Genomic DNA, 17,046 nt, shown 5'->3' on the forward strand with positions numbered 1-17,046 from the left:
ACAACAACATTTTCAACTTGCTGTCCATTATGTGAGCCTTATCCAAGATCAAGCATTGCATTTCCTTCATTCCCATGTGAATGTCCATACTGAGAGACATCATCATTGCTTGATTCCATCTCATTGTATGAAACAACACAAAAATCAACACTAGCACAAAGCTTTGGCTTCCAATCAGGTGCCTTGGGCCCACCAAATTAAAGGATTAAGTGGGATCCCGGCACAATGGAATTGTGAGACCAACCTTCCTTCTCAATAGGGTGGTAATTCTTGATCAAGAACTTAATTACAGCAATCAATAAATAAGAATAAACTGAAAATACACAATTCACCTTAAAATTCTTGGTCAATAGACACCCTCTTGGCCCCAAAACTGACGCCCCTTTTGGTATTTCTTTAACTGTATTGACTAATGGATTGGATACAAGCTTAGATTCCACAATCTGCTTGGCTAATCCAAAAGCCCCTTGTTGTAGTTGCAATCGGCACACAAAATGGGTCAATGGCCCCCGGAATTTCACCCAGGACTTGCTTTAATTATACCCAATCTGGCCAAATGTTGCCCCAAATTCACAATGGATGGACTAGCATTTGAGTTCCCTCATAATTCCACAAATTTAGGTGCAAAATTCAATGTATAACGCCTTCTACTGATGGCACACATCCCAAGGTGTCTGCTAAACCCTAGTTTCTGTAGAAATTTAGGCTTTACGGCAGAATTCCCTCTACTCTCCACCAAATCTGACTGAAATCTCCTCCAAATGTCTAAGATAAGCTGAGATCTTCTAAGAATTGACTGAAGGAGATGAGAGAATGCCAGAGAGAGAAAATTCAGAGATTTCTCGCAAAAAAACCTGTCAATCTGCCTCATGCTTGTTTCAACCAGTAAGAAAAGTAGTCGCTTGCAGCCTAGAAGCACCAAAATTGATGTTGCCAGTCAGCTGATGATGTTGCCAGCCCTTGACAGGCCTTCTCCTATTGTGGCCTCTGCCTATTGATGGCTCCATATGGCTGTCACCTGCTGTAATTTGCTGTTTTCTGCTCACCATAATTAAATTGGTTGGGTCATTTGCAACTTGGAATGCTCCCTAACCTCTATTGACCCTTAGACTAGCATTAGTTAATTAATTAATTAATTAATGCTAGTCCCTACTATAACCACAAACACTTATTGGCCAAACAATCGTCCTAGGGTAAAAACTAACACCAACTGACCACGAAAGCCCAACCGGCATAATTTGTGACAACTTCTACCTTTGACACCCACTGCGTCCTCGGGGTCCTTGGCCTGTTACCATTAAATAACTAACATGTGCATCACATGTACTAAACAACCTTGCACATTTGATTAGCAACTTAATCAAATGTTATCAGCAAGATTTAAGCATCTCAAAAGTTCACATCCCTGTGACTGTGTGTATGTGTGCGTGCGTGCTTGTTGTGCCCTCTTGCCATTTTCCATGTGTCTCTTCACCCATCAATTGCTAATATAATACGATATTCCAAAATATAATCTCTAGAGGGGGTACACTAAGGACCTATAGTCTCTATAGAATTGCATCTTGTGCCACTAAATAAAAGGTTGTGCATCTTTTATGCATCCATTCATTCCAGTTGTGAATCGTTATGATGGTATTTTTCTTCTGAGCACATGGAAAGTCCTAAACAATTGTTATATTTAAGAGATGTGCCACAAATGGAGCTATAATGGTAGAGGCATAAGCAAAGTGTCAAACCCAAAATAATATACGTATCTTCCATGTTGTAACCTCTTGATAGATCTCTATATCATAGTGGAATAGTGTCAAAGTGGTGGGTTTGTGAGCAAGTGTGGCTGATCCCAGACCTGGTAGCCCTAGCTCCCAGATACATCCAACCACCTTCCAGTTGACAATCCGTGGAATAATAATTCTTTCCCACTACAATTCAATCCTATGTCATTGCTTCTTGTGGTGAAGTAGAGCTAGTTTCAAACATCAAGCTTCATGCTCAAAGACTGAAGATGTATAAGCTTCAAAGGTGGGGTTCTCCCCTAGCTTCACATGTTACTTAGGAGGACTGCACAAAGTCTCATGACTCTCATCATCATAACAACCATTTCAGGGCATTCTTGCTTTGGCTTAGGGGAAAAGCTAGCAAGGTCAGAATGTAACAGGGTAGTAAGCTATGATATAAGTGCCTCTAGTGGTTCCTCTAGATGCATAGGTAAAGGCATGCTAGAGCTAAGAGGCTGTCTCAAACTGTAGTTGAATTTAAGGGTGAAGTAAACTGTAATGTGATGGGTGGGTCCCAATATATGAGTTGCACAAAGGGGTGAAGTAAACAGTAATATGATGAATGGGTATAGTTGTGGGGTTAGGTCAGAGAAGGGACTGTGATAAAGGTAGTGCCATCTACATGTCAATGAGCACTTGGCTCTCCTATGATCTAGTACAGGGTTATCTTGGGTTGGGGGATGGAATGCATAAAATCAAGACTAGAACTCCACACAAAACTGTATTATAGAGAGATTGATTTGGGCAGTACGTGATTGTATCAAATGGTGAGAGATGGACATATCATAGCCTAGGCCATCAAAGAGTCCTTGGTTGATGGGCTCTCCAATTCTAATTTGCCCAGCTTTTTGTGCACTACATCATCTCGTCTGCCTTGGCTCAACTTCAATTGTCAACCTCTGTGATGTATGTTTGTTGTCTTGAGCTCCTTTGATCAGTCTTGCTCTATGAGATTTGATCTCTAGTAAATACAGTCCAAGAACCTCTGATCTGAAAATAACTTGGATGGTCAAACACCCCAGATAGTCTCTAAAAAGACAATAAATATCAGCATTTGCAGATATGATAGTGGTTTCACCAATGCTACATAATGGGCATTTGCAGATATGATGCTCCTCTTACCAAAGCTACATACAGGCTACATAATGAATTTGAAAAATGGCCATTTGCAGACATAGTATTCCTCTCATTAATTCCACGTAATGGGTGCTCAATATTTGTGGCACAACCTCTGACCTCAGTATCTCTATTCATTGCTAGTGAGATGAGACCCTTATCTAGTGAATGGCCAGTGTCATTGCATGGGATCTATGCCTTTGGAGGTATGGGGCTGTATGCATGTGGTCTCAGGTTCGGTGATAAGATGGCAAAGTAATCTCCCCAGCACTATTCTTGATAAATCCTGTCCATGTATTAAATGGGTATCCAAGAGTGATAGGTCCAACATATGAGCCTATTGATTTCCTATTGTTGAATAATAGTATAGCTGTGTCCAAGCTTTACTGGAAAGCAGGGACTCTTGAGGCTATCTGCTGTGAAATAAGATTTGCCTCCAAGAACTTGAATCTCCTTGGGTGTACCTAGTCTCTTGGATGATTTCAATGACAATCTGTCAAATGAGTTACCACTCAATATGTGCACACAGTGAAGGTATGTCACAGCCTGGAAAAGTGCATCTCCTCTCATGGGAAAGGTTCCAAATTTGAGTCAGATAATCTGATATGCAACAGAAGCTTTGCTCCATTATGCTTGGATAACAAAAGTATCTGGTACCTTTCCAAAGTAGCCCACTCAGTGCCTAGATCCAGTCCCTAGGAGAGTACACCATATGCCATGGTAGGTGCAACTAAAGTGGCAAAAGTAACTCTCTATCTCTCTGCTGTGGCAAAAGTAACTCTCTATCTCTCTGCTCTAGCTAATGCCACATAACACCTGGAGGCTCTTAGCATCAGCTAGTCTCAAGATCCTTGACAGCTAATGGCAAATTTTCTAAACCGACTCATGCTGAATACTGGTCCTCAAAAACAGATTCAAAGTCCTCTGACTAACACATGTAGGACCCCTAGGTCCACGCCCTCAGCAGCAGTATAAATCTTCCGACAAATGGCATCCAGTCCATCCTAGCAGGTGATAGACCCAGAAGCAAAAGGGAGCAGCTGAGAAAGCAAGGCAGGTGTTGGCTATATTCACCAGCATCATTGCACCTCCATTCAGTGTGAATGCAGAGCACATCCCATGATTGTAGAAGCCTGAAATTATTGATTTGTACAGTTTGCATATTTGCAAACATAGAGCAAGGAAGCTAATGTGTCTGGCAGATGAGTAGAAAACCTCTGCCAAGCATTCAGACTGTTTGAACAAGATAAGATCTGTCCCACTTTGACAAATTGCTTCAGAAAAGCATTTGACACTAGAAATACAAATTTGAAAGGTGAGACTGACAGAACCTTCACAAGTTATTCCAGGTACCCTTTATGTTATGCCTAAATCTTCAAGATAATTGCATGCGTCCAGCACAAGGTTCACGTAAATAAGCCCACAAACCTTCAGTTCATAACTATCAACAACACTGTGGTTCCCGCCTCCCTCAAGAAACCCGCTAACAAAACCATTCTCATGACACAAAAGGCGACCTTCAGTATACAGCACTTCATTCCAATGGTTGAGTTCATCATTAAGTTCAGTAAAAACCTGCATTCAAAAAAATAACTATAAAACTTCCTATTTTAGTATCACTGATCAATAGCCATGAGAATAATGAATCATTATTCACCAACACAGACCTTGGCATTTCGATTAACATCCTTCAGCTTTAGAGTAAGCCTCTTGTCTAACTTAGGACTCTCATATCCTGGAGACTTTGTCCCTGATGATTTTTCTATGTGACTGTCTGCACTATTGGGCTCTTTAAAATGTTGAGTTTCCTGAAGGAAATTTCTGGAAACATCACCATTCTCCTTTTCTTTTTGAGGTATTGACTCAAAGTGAGCAAATTGAACTTCCTTTGCTGCTCGTGGGCTTGCACAATGTCCCAGAGAACTGCCTTGTACGTGAGAATCTCCACATTCTGCTGGAAGTGAGCTACTCATTGCCCAAAAGAATTTGTGAAGCAATATGTCAAGCATACGATAAAGTTTCAGTAAGAAGACATAAAATGTCTGCATGTTCCTGATACTCCTTCTGAGCCCACTTTGGAAAGCCTTGATAACCTGTACCTGATCAGTCATTGCAACATTCATGTACGTATTCTTTGGCACTTCCTCTCTTGAAAACCCAAGATGACCTGATGATATCTCATGAAGGATACTTGCAGCATAGTCTGTGGAATTAAGGACAAGTTCCACTAATTTTGGATACTGCAGTTTATCATGTGCTCGCTTCCCTGCAGGTGGACGACGTGGAACTCCTGAATCAATGATAACAATGTAAAAATTTCCAAACTCACAATTCTGAAGATCATGTGCCTGTTTATCCACCAGAGCATCCATGCACAAAAGGGACTCATGATTTTGAAAAGCATACAAACTGCCTAATGAAGGGAACTTTCTTTGTTTAGTTCCACCATGTTCTGTTGAGGTCTGGCTATACAAATTCAACATGTGTTGCTGTCCTAGTGGAGGATTCTCTGTACATAGAAGGTTCGCTGGATTCCCACGCCACCCAAGCTCTGAACAAAAAAGGCGGTCCTCGTTTCGAAGAACCAAATCAAGAAGGAACACTTTGCCCAATGCAGCAGCTGTATTTTTAGCTGCATTTTGTGTAGCAAAAGGCTGGTTGTTTTCAAATAGAGGAGAGCCTTGCATATATCTGTTAAAAAGAAAAAAATACCATCAACTGTTTTTCTGAATATAGCAGAGTCATCGATGATAGGATGGTTGGCAAAACAAACAAGCAATACTATCCTCACATGTAGAGTGTTACATCATAAAAGAATTCTGACCCTTCAATTGAAACACCCAAGAGTTACCAGCTCATTCACCCATGGTGAGAGAATTATGAAGTGTCATTATGCTCACCCTCAGAGCTGCTTCACAAAATTCTTAAAGATATATTTTTCTTAAAACAGTTCAAGCGGATCAAAACATACCCCATCAATAGTACACATTGACTTAAATCCATTGCTTCTATGAACTCCATGTATGTTGCCTCATTTTCGGCATCCTTATTCAATGCCGTACACTTCACAACCGCCTTCTTCAGCTGCTCCCATTCACAAGAGCCTTTGTGAATAACTCGAGACTGTTGAAAAGGGCCAAGAGAACAAATCAATATGAATAACCCAAGACTGTTGAAAAGGTCCAAGAGAAAAAATCAATGTACAATAGTTCAACTGACGTTAAGTATTTCAAGAGCTTCATACTCAATTCTTGTTAAACAGCAAGACTCTTTATTTTTCCAAGAAAAGGAAAATTCTATTAATGACACCTTTGAGGAAAACCCCCAAGGTAAAATACAAAACAGAACAAAGGCCATAAGGGGCTACTAAGTTTATCATGAATACACTGATTGAGTGGGCCACACCACCAAACCATATGTTGTGCTAGGTAAAAGGAGCGAAAGTCCCATGTCCACATGAAAGCATCTTTACTCAGCATCTGCTTAGAGTCACCTTGCAGCCTCTCCCATCTCCTACAGAGGGCGTGAATTGTCTTGGTCCAAAATCTTAGAGAGAAAATCTACAATGGAGATATCCTAAAGGTCAATAGCATGACTGCACCTTGCAGCCCAGATTAAAAAGCACCGATGCTAGCAATTAGCTCCAATCTATGACGATGACCTGAGTCCACTCTATCCTGCGGGTAGTCTAGAGTGGGAATCTTGCTCAAGTGCTGACCAACAATGAGAAATAAGGGCTCCCCTTGATAGACGAGGGATAGAAGCTTGCGGATCTGACCAAAAATTAGGGTTTCCACTGTTGAATAGAGGAAAGGAGAGAAAAAATTAGTATGTGAGCTGCATGATTCACCTCCTGACCTTAGCACAACCCTTTTTTGTGATTAGTGGCAATAATCCTTAGCAAATGTGGGCATGCCTGCCACATCACCCACTCATTTGGCTTGAGCCCCTATTCACATGCATTAATTGGTTGGACACCCATACTTGAAATATGGCCTAAGCGCTTGGTGTCACTTATGTGTGCTACTAGTCATAAACCCCTAAAACCCATACGTGTACATTATCAGTTGTCAAGAGACTTGTTGCGTACCGCGAGAAGACTCTGGGTCTCTGATAGAGAGAGTTCAGAGGGCAAAAAGAAACGAAGAATTGAGAGATTAGATGCAGGGAGACAGATAGGTTCATAGCATAACTGTAGCATCACTGTATTCCATAGTAGCTTACATCCAATACATATTCAGTATATATGTCTGCATATACATCAACTTTGAGTCTGCTGGACAGCATAAACTTGGCCATGATCAGCCCTGAATGTAGATAAATAACCGTGCATGAATGTGGGTAGCAAACAATGCATCTATGAAGCAAAAACTGTCCCGTACAAAGATAAGAACACTCCTGGACCTATTCAGCCCATAAATTCACAAAAATCCCTGCTCTAGATGAAGAGTGAGCCTCTTGTTCAGGCCAACACATCAAACTTTATTGTATGTACAGCAGTGACCGAAGATTACTTCAAAACAGTCCATAGAGTCCCTTGTTTTGGGACAAGGGTGAGTACAAGACAGCAGTGGCCTGAATCAAAATCCCTATTTGCCTCAGTTTAAAACAATGTATTTTACCATATAGCAGTTCACAAAACTGCCCTGTTTTGCGCTGAGGTATTCATCCATTAAAACATATCTTGTATGCCCTGCTTTTTGCTTCTATCTTCCCTTCAACAAACCCTGCCTTCTCTCCCTTGTTGTCCACAACTGGAGCAACCAAGAAACTAGAGCAAATTGCGCTCAACTGCCTGTTCTCTTTCCTTCCCTCCCACACAACTTGTTGCTTCCCCTGACCTTGCCAAAGATCATGTTTTTTGTTGCTAAATTTATTCCCTACCTCATCCTCATGCACTTAAGTTCATACATAGTCTTTTGGGCATTCCCAATCCTCCACATCTAAGAGGGTATGGTATGTTAGTCCAGCCCACTTAGGCACTACAGGATAGCACAGTTATGTAGCTCATAGAGTTTTCATACTATGTCCCACAAACCATTCAACATCCACACCCTCTAAACCTGCACATGCTCCGGCATGCGCCATCTCTTTCTGTCTTCATTACACTCAAGTTCCTCATCTTATTGTCTTCTTTATCTTCCAGGTTGGCATGAACATGTTCATGGTTTTGTTCTTCTACTCATAGGAAATACTTTCATCTCTTCTCTTGAATAGCTTGATCCACTTCCCAACAGTAGAAACCTTCAATTCCATACCATCAAGCTCACATAGAGAGTGGGTAGCATTGTCATATACATGCTTCATAGAGTATGGACCAAACCACCTCTTAAAAACGTTCTTGATAGTGCTATGCTAATCATCAAGATTGCTATCATAGACTAGCACTTGATCTCCTCCATCCACTAGCTTAGGACGAAGCTTATGCTTCTTATCAAACCTATCCTTATACTTCAACTTGGCTTTCTTTGAATCACATCACTGCAAGCTCAATATCTTTAGGTCTTCTTTCTAACTGTTCAATTCGTAGAGAAATGACTTCCCTGCTCATATCGTCCTCCCAAGGCAGTACAATCCTAGTAACAACATCCTCAATAGGCATGACAGGCTTTTGACGATATATGAGCTCAACAAGCATATATCTAGTGGTAGTACTATGTGTAGTACAATCAACCGATAAAGCATAAGAAAGTAATCTAGGCCACACTTAAATATTTCCTATACGTGCTTTAGCCAAAGCTTTGACAATTGCTGGGTGACCTCTTTCGCTTTTCCATTTCGTTCCGGATTATAGGTTGTAGTGAAAGCAATCGATTCCCATCCTTGAAAAGAACTCTCTATCTTCATCTACCCAACTCATCTCATGATCAAGTCATCCATGTTGTTTGCCAACACTGTAAAAAACTAATTGAAAAAGCTTCATCTTCTGTGATCAACGTCATTCAGGATTTTGAATATGAAAGTAATCAGTACAAGGCAGCCCCTTATCTGCGTCCCCAGGATAACAGTACTTGGACATCAGAAATACAAGCAGTCAATTGGACACACCTTGCCCTTAGAGATCTCATTGAAAAAATGGAATCTTTGCAGCAGATCTCAGATCAACTACTTGCCCTATGTCAGCAAATGCAAAAGAACATGATTGCCAAACCAACTACAATAGTACCAGCCCATGTTTCTTCAACACTAGTGCCTACATCAAGCCAGTACTACAGACTGGTCTAACTTCTCAAACAAAAGACTACAAAAGGGATGGACATCACACTTTTCTTCTCCCTCATCTGGAACATTGAACATGCATACTTCTATCAAAGGAAGAAATTATACCCACTGGGGAAGGAACCTCCAAGGTTACAGAAGACCCCACTACACCAATTCTCCCTGAACAGGATCTATATTGCTGTGAGAATTTTCAAGACACAGACTATCCAGAAGATATCCTTCAAGAAATCCAGGATATCTATTGCCCTATGATAGCAGCAATACAAGATCAACCCACTGGCTCATGGCTACATCAGTCTAAGGATTCAGAACTGTACCAAAAGACTATTCAGTCGGGTTCCACAGCAACTGAACTAGCTAGCTATCTCGAGTTCATGTTTCCTGATTGGTCAAATACTGACTACAGAACAGCTTTTGACGAGATAGATCTTGATCTCGACAAACTTCAAAGACAAAGGAAAGCAAAACGAGTTCTACATCAAATGCACTTAAGCATTGATCCAAAATAAAGAGATAATGATGAGCTTACCTGCCATCTTCACAAAAGATTGGATTCTAGAATTTTAGGAGAAAGTATAGAACATAATCTTCCTCCAACGGAATTACCTGCATGGTATTTCCATGATCAAGCTTATTTTGAGCAAAACAGAGCATATGCCATTACTTCTTCAAACGAAGACGGAGAAAGTGTCATAGAAGAAGAATTCATCTTCCTCACGGGTTAAAAACATCACCTGCTTCAATACTCAGAGCCCAAATGAATGCTCATAGTCATCATCATCATCAGTCTTATGACCCTACTTTGGCTACTTCAACTGCACCACTAAATGCCACAAGTACGGCTTCCACATCCATGACTTCTTATAATGACTTTTATAAGAAGATCAGAGTACCTGAAAAGGTTGGATCATTTCCCATTTGGTCCATTAATGGAAACACATAAGAAGAAATCAAATTGTTGATTTACATGATGTACGCCTATGTCGGACAAAAGATTATTGAGAAACCACACACAAATAGGATTGATATCCTCAACGCCATAACTCATGGGTTTGTAGGAGGTTTCAAGCACTGGTGGACATCAATTCATCCACATGTAAAATTGGCTATTGTACAAAATCCCGATCCTGTACAAATCTTCTTAGAATTGCAACTAGGTGAGTTAGTAGGAAATAAGCTAGACGATGTATTGGAAGCTAGAGAAGCTTTCTTTAAATCAAAGCTTTGTGATCCTCGCATGTATAAAGAATACCTAATATATATGAGAGATCTTTTGTACGAGGGATTAGGAGCCCATGACAACACTATGAAAGAACACTTAGTTTGTTCGAGCCAATCTGTGAGAGTGGAGGTAGGATCGAATTTCAGCACAGAAAACAGTAGACAGTAGAAGAGTGAAGCACGACACCCAATGCAATAGACTAAAAGAGTGTGAACTAAAAGTATAAGGTACAACCCTTAAACCTTAGGGTTGTAGGGGGGTGTTCACACCCGAACACGGTAAGTGCCCGTAAGTGTGTGTCATAAGCACATACGAAATAATACCATAAGTCTGGGGAAAAAAACCTCTCCTACCAAGAGTAAAAAGTGTCCCAATGTTCTACTAATCACCGACACTCCGATATGAGCGTAGGTGTAAGTGAGGCGTGAGTGAAATACCCAACAAACCCCCCCTGGAGTGAAGAGTGATCAAGTGTACAAGGATCATCCACCACCAAAGGAGATCAAATTTAAAGCATAGCGAAATGCTTCAAATTTCTCACCAGGAAGAGCTTTGGTGAAGATGTCTGCCACATTACTGATGGTAGGACAATAGACAAGACTGATATCACCTACATGTATCCTCTCTGACAAAGTGATAATGTATCTCAATGTGTTTCGTGCGTGCATGAAACATTGGGTTCCGTGCCACTGCAATGGCACTCTGACTGTTAGTGAACAAAGGAGTAGGCTCTGTAACAGATTCATCCAGATCAGTAAGCAAGCGTCTAATCCATACGCATTCAATTGTGGTAGTGAAAGCTGCCTTGTATTCAGCTTCACATGACGATGTGGCAACATTGGACTGTTTCTTGCTAAGCCAAGATAGGCAAGACGAGCCAAGAAAGAAACAATTGCCACTAGTGGAGTGACGTGAATCATAATCACCAGCCCAATCAGAATCAATGTAAGCATGTAACTGCAGTGGTTCCCCCTTGGCATAAAGCAATCCAAGAGATCTCGTACCTTGCAAGTAACGGAAAACGCGCTTAACAGCTTGCCAATGTGACATACGTGGCTGATACATATATCTGCTCAAGGCTGAAACTACAAACTGTATGTCTGGCCTAGTGTTGCATAAGTAAATAAGACATCCAATTGTTGGAGCATATGTGTGTATATCAAACAAATCACTGTCATCATGTAATGACAATTTAAGTCCAAGTTCCATTGGTGTACAAACTGGCTTGCAATCCTGTAAGCCAAACTTTTCAAGAAGTTTACTAATGTATCTTGACTGTGATAACCCAATACCTCTAGCATCATGTATGAACTGAATGCCCAATTAATAATGCAAAGACCCGAAGTCTGACATGTCAAAAGTTTGCTGCAAATTTTGTTTAAATGCTGAAATATGATCAGCATGTGTCCCTGTAAGCAAGAGATCATCAACATAAAGACAAATGATCGGCATGGATCCCCTCTCTTTACATACGTAAAGGGTAGACTCAGATGAGCTGTTTATGAACCCTTGGCTAAGCAAGAAAGCATCTATCTTTGCATACCAAGCTCTAGGATCTTGTTTCAAGCCATACAAAGCTTTTTTCAGCTTGCATACCAAGTGTTCCAAGCCCTTGACTGCAAAACCAATAGGATGTTGTACATATACTTCCTCATGAAGTTCCCCATGCAAAAATGCACTTTTAATATCCAACTGATGCACAGTCCATCCATAATGAGCAGCCAAAGTAACCATAGACCTGATGGTCGTCATACGGGAGGTAGGAGCAAATGTCTCCTCATAGTCAATGCCTTTTTTCTGTGCATAGCCTTAAGCTACAAGCCTTGCCTTGTATTTGTCAATGGATCCATCTGCATTCCGTTTTAGCTTGTAGACCCATTTTGTTCCAATGGCTTTCTTCCCAAATGGCAGAGACACCAAATCCCATGTTTGATTCCTAGTGATAGAATCCAATTCAGCTTTCATTGCTGCCATACAATGCACACTCTGTTGTGCATTCTCAAAACATTCAGACTCCTCATCATCGAAGGTGCTTGCTGCCATAAGGAACTCCATGATATGTGCAGTATCATGCATACGAGCTTGCCTTCTAGTACAACCAGCCATGGGTGCATCCAAATGACTATCTTTCATAGTATGTAAATACTATCTAGGCATTTGTCTTGCCTCCTAACTGTGCATAAGCTCTTGCTGAATTTCAGTTTCAGCACTTTGCTGAATATTCAGATCAGCCAATGGCTGATTTTCTGCATTTTCCAAAGGAATAGCTGGCTGAACATTGAGTTCACTTGCTGAAACTCCAGCTGAATCACCAAATGTAATGGGCAGCAGCCCTTCAAATACATCACGGGCAGCCTGATATGTATCTAAACCAGCCAGGGACAATTCTGATTTTTCGTCAAATAGTACATCCCGTCTAACAAACACCTTTTTAGAAACAGGATCATAGAGTCTGTAGCCTTTGCGCTCACTGCTATATCCCATAAAAATGCATTTGACAGCCTTGTTATTCAACTTTTTCCTGCGTACCTTTGGAATATGTGCATATGCAAGGCACCCAAAGGTACGAAAGTGTCCAACAGAAGGTTTCCGGCTGTTCCAAGCCTCAAAAGGTGTAATTTTCTTCAATGCTTTGGTGGGGCATCTATTCAAAACATGGCAAGCACACATGACGGCTTCCATCCAGAAACTGTGAGGCAAGCTCTTTGCCTTCAGCATACATCTGGCCATCTCCATGAGTGACCGATTCTTTCTCTCTGCAACCCCATTCTGCTATGGAGTATAAGCAGTAGTGTACTGATGGACAATGCCCTTTTGCTTCAAAAAAGAATTTCAGCATAGAGGACATGTATTCCCTCCTCTGTCCGAACGGAGAGTCTTAATTTTACAACCAGACTAGTTTTCAACAAGTACAAGAAAAGCCAAGAATGCATCATACACTCCTAACTTTTTGACCAAAGAGTAGACCTAACAAAATCGAGTGAAGTCATCAATAAAAGTCACAAAATAGTAACATCCTCCCAATGACTTTGTCTGCATAGGTCCACACACATCTAAATACACTAACTGCAACCTGGTTGTTGCTCTAAAAGCAACATCATGGGGAAACGAAAAACGATGCATTTTCCCCAAAATACATCCTTCGCACAAGTGCTCAGGAGGTCTCTCCAATAGAGATAATCCATCTAGCATCTGCATACGCTGTAAGAGGATCAAGCTTCCAAAGTTCACATGCCCCATCCTAGCATGCCATAACTCTACATGTATCATAGCAGGAGTAAGAGTGGATGCCAAGTACGCTGACTGGTCAACTAAAAGAGCATCCAACTTGTATAACCCATGACATAAAGTGCCTGTCAAGACCAAAGTTAAGTGTTCTTTGTCTCTAACCATGCATCGGTCATCATCAAATGTAACCTGCAATCCACAATGTGCCAAAGAAGAGATAGAGAGCAAATTCTTCTTTATGCCTGGCACAAATAAAGCATCCTGTAGGCCGAGAATAGAGCCATCAATGGCTATGAGCACAATCTCCCCAATACCTCTAACAAGGTATGATGCATTGTTGGCACACTGTACAGACTTGCCAACTAGAGCTGCATGAACAGATGCAAATAAATATCTGCGAGATGTAATATGTCTAGAAGCACCAATGTCAAAAAACGAAGTGTCTGCATCCTCAGTAGAGCTAAATGCTTGATCTGCCCAAGAGGTGTCATAACTGCATGTGTAAAAACAATAGTCCCTGACTGCAACAAAGGACGCGGACTCAGTAGCAGTGGAAGGAGCATCAGGAACAAACATTCCTAACTTCTTTTTCTTCCCTTTGGCAATGCACTTTTTGCACTCAGTGATGTAGTGGCTTGGCTTCTTGCAATAATGGAATTTTCCCTTTTTGGATTGTGTGCCCCCTTGTTTTTTGTTTGCCTGGGATGTGCCAAAAGTTCCAGAACTCTGCGGAGCATTCTTCACTTGGCTGCCTTTTCCTTTCTGTCTAGCCATAAAAGCCTGCTCAGAGGCTATAGCATCCACACCACTATTCCACAGTGTTTGCTCCTCCTCTAGATGCAAACTGACTAGCTGAAGAAAAGTGATTGGCTGCGCGGCAATCCTCATTGTGAGGTTTAAGGCCGTATGAAAAGCCAAGTACGAAGGAGGTGATGAGTTCAAAGTGGTGGATATCATCTGTGCATCCGAATAGTACTCATCAACATTCATGAGTTGCTCTCGCAAGTCCTGAATTTTATTCAAGTGATCCTGAATAGAATCACCTTCATCCATTTTCAATGTCTCTAGCTCTTTCTTTAGGAAAGAGGTGCAAATCTCATTCTTGCGTGCAAACATTTGCTTCAAAGTTAGCCAAGCTTCTCGTGAAGAAGCTACTGAACGAATGTGGGGGATGATTGACCGCAAAATTGCCAATGCAATCAGCGACAAAGCTTGTGCATCCCGTGTATCCCATGCTTTTTGAGCTGCTGTTCTTTGGGGAAGTAGCTGAAGTGGAGCAGGCTGAGGTGCCTGTGGTGCACGTCCTCCTAGAGGAGGAGTAGCTAGAGCCACAACTCCAGGTCGAGCTTCTTCTCCACTGACATAATCCCTAAGATTTTTTGCCACAAGTACATTCTTTATCATGAAGGACCAAAGTGAATAGTTATTTCCATCCAATCTGTCCTCCTTGGATACATAGGTGAAAACATCTCCTCCCTGATTTGCCATGATTTTTCAATTACCGAAAATGCAAAAGAGCAATGTCGAAGCAGAACTTCACTGGAAATCTGAAAATTTTCAGAAATTGCAGGAAATAACTTTCTGCAATTAGTGTACAGAGGTGCACTCTGCCAAAACTGTCTATTATGCACGTAGTCCAACGTGCAATCAGTGTTCAGCAACACTGTACCAGCAAAATCCCCAAATTTTGCTTGCCTCGGGTTTGTCAAAACAGTCTGTCAGTGACTGTAACTGCAGTGCGTATACCAATGTTCCCAGAAAACATAAAAGCCCCAAAAATTTTGATGATTGTGTCCAGAAATTGCATTTAATGTGTCCCAGACATGTTTCTAGATGTTGTGCCTGTTGCGTAAGAACCCCTGCTTGCAGAAATTGCAAGAGATTAAAATTTTTTAAAATTACCAGAAAAAAACGCAGAGCCGTCAGGCACGTTTTCGACGGGTACTGGCTGACTGGCGTCAGGCATCGCAGGCAAGCTGACGCGCAGTGCTGGCAACTGATGGGTTACGGACGGCGCAGCAGTGGCGTGTCATAGCTAACGGCTAACAGCTGACGTGGCGAACAGCACAAGGGGGCAGTCAACGAGCAGTTGTCTGGCGGCGCTTCAAACGCGAAATAGTTGACACGCTGTCTGGCGGCGCTCTAATACCTAGGTGCTGTGGTTGCTGTTGACGGGCAAGGCGACGTCACATCTGACGAGTAGCTGGTTGACGACTGCTGACGGGCAGTGCTGGCGTGCTGGATACTAGCGGGGCAACAGCTAACGTCTGGCGCTTCAGACTGAGCAGAGAGTCCCGAATGCTGAACAAAGCTGAGCTCAACAAAGCCAATGCTGCTCTGATACCAAATGTGAGAGTGAAGGTAGGATCGAATCTCAGCATAGAAAACAATAGACAGTAGAGAGTAAAGCACGACACCCAATGCAATAGACTGAAAGAGTGTGAACTGAAAGTACAAGGTACAACCCTTAAACCTTAGGGTTGTAGGGGGGTGTTTACACCCGAACACGGTAAGTGCCCGTATGTGTCATAAGCACATACGAAATAATACCATAAGTCTGGGGGGAAAAACCTCTCCTACCGAGAGTAAAAAGTGCCCCAGTGTCCTATTGATCACCGACACTCCGATGTGAGTGTAGGCTTAAGTGAGGCATGAGTGAAATACCCAACACAATCCCCTTTTATTGTAAGCAAAAGATGAAGACTGAAAACAAGGACTTTACAGACAACGTAGGTCAGATCATTCGAACCATTGAGCAGACCATTAAGAAAGTCTGTCATCTCCAAAAGATGACCCAATTAAACCAAAAGTTTCCACAGTCTGTCTGAAAGCAAGCTCATAAATTTGATGTAGATTTTGGATGCAATAAATGCAACTGTGATAATAGCTACAAGTACAGTCACCGCCATCATTGGCATCAACATTCGTCCAGGTATCACAGGAATTATTCACATTCCAAGTCTTCTTTCAACAAACAATACTATAGTAATGATCATAAATCTTCAAGGCACTCAAGAAAGTCCTACAGACACAGTAAGGGAAAATCACAATACAAATTTGACAAGTACAAGGAAAATCCACAGGCATCAAAGAAGAAGGATCTTAAATGTTTTATATGAGGCAGTCCTTCACATCTGGCAAATAAATGCCCAAAGAAAGGAAAAGAGCAGAACAATTCTGCTAAGGTCAATATGCATTTTTATGATATTGACTCTTCAGAAGACTTCTCAAAATACTCCACCGACACAGAAAGTTGTTACTCTTATGATGACACAACTGACAGTAAGGAGAATCAAGTGCTTCAGAATCAAGCACTTCAGAATCAAGTGTTTCATCAACCACTGAAACAAAAGAATCAGAATCACATCAGTCTTTGCATGCAGCACAAGAATCTTCAACAGAAGATACTGCATCTGATACTACTGAAGTAACAGATGAAGATACAATCAGTCCAACAAGCTTTCATCCTATTAATGCTCACAA

General features: G+C 41.5%; 1 protein-coding gene across 2 annotated transcripts in view; it reads right to left on the reverse strand.

Moving 5' to 3' along the window:
- LOC148019355 (dual specificity protein phosphatase family protein) overlaps positions 1-17,046 on the reverse strand; it is a 93,414-nt gene that overhangs the window by 10,432 nt on the left and 65,936 nt on the right. For both annotated transcript variants that reach the window (XM_087661001.1, XM_087661000.1), the window contains exons 6-8: positions 5,863-6,014; positions 4,559-5,582; positions 4,320-4,466 (exon numbers count right to left, since the gene is read on the reverse strand). In XM_087661001.1, the coding sequence (XP_087517127.1) occupies positions 4,320-4,466; positions 4,559-5,582; positions 5,863-6,014 (1,323 nt within the window). The remainder of the gene's footprint in view (positions 1-4,319; positions 4,467-4,558; positions 5,583-5,862; positions 6,015-17,046) is intronic.

This window comes from Lygodium microphyllum, chromosome 20 (assembly GCF_053477565.2).
Source record: "Lygodium microphyllum isolate KBCC chromosome 20, Lygodium_microphyllum_v1.1.10, whole genome shotgun sequence".
NCBI lineage: Eukaryota > Viridiplantae > Streptophyta > Polypodiopsida > Schizaeales > Lygodiaceae > Lygodium > Lygodium microphyllum.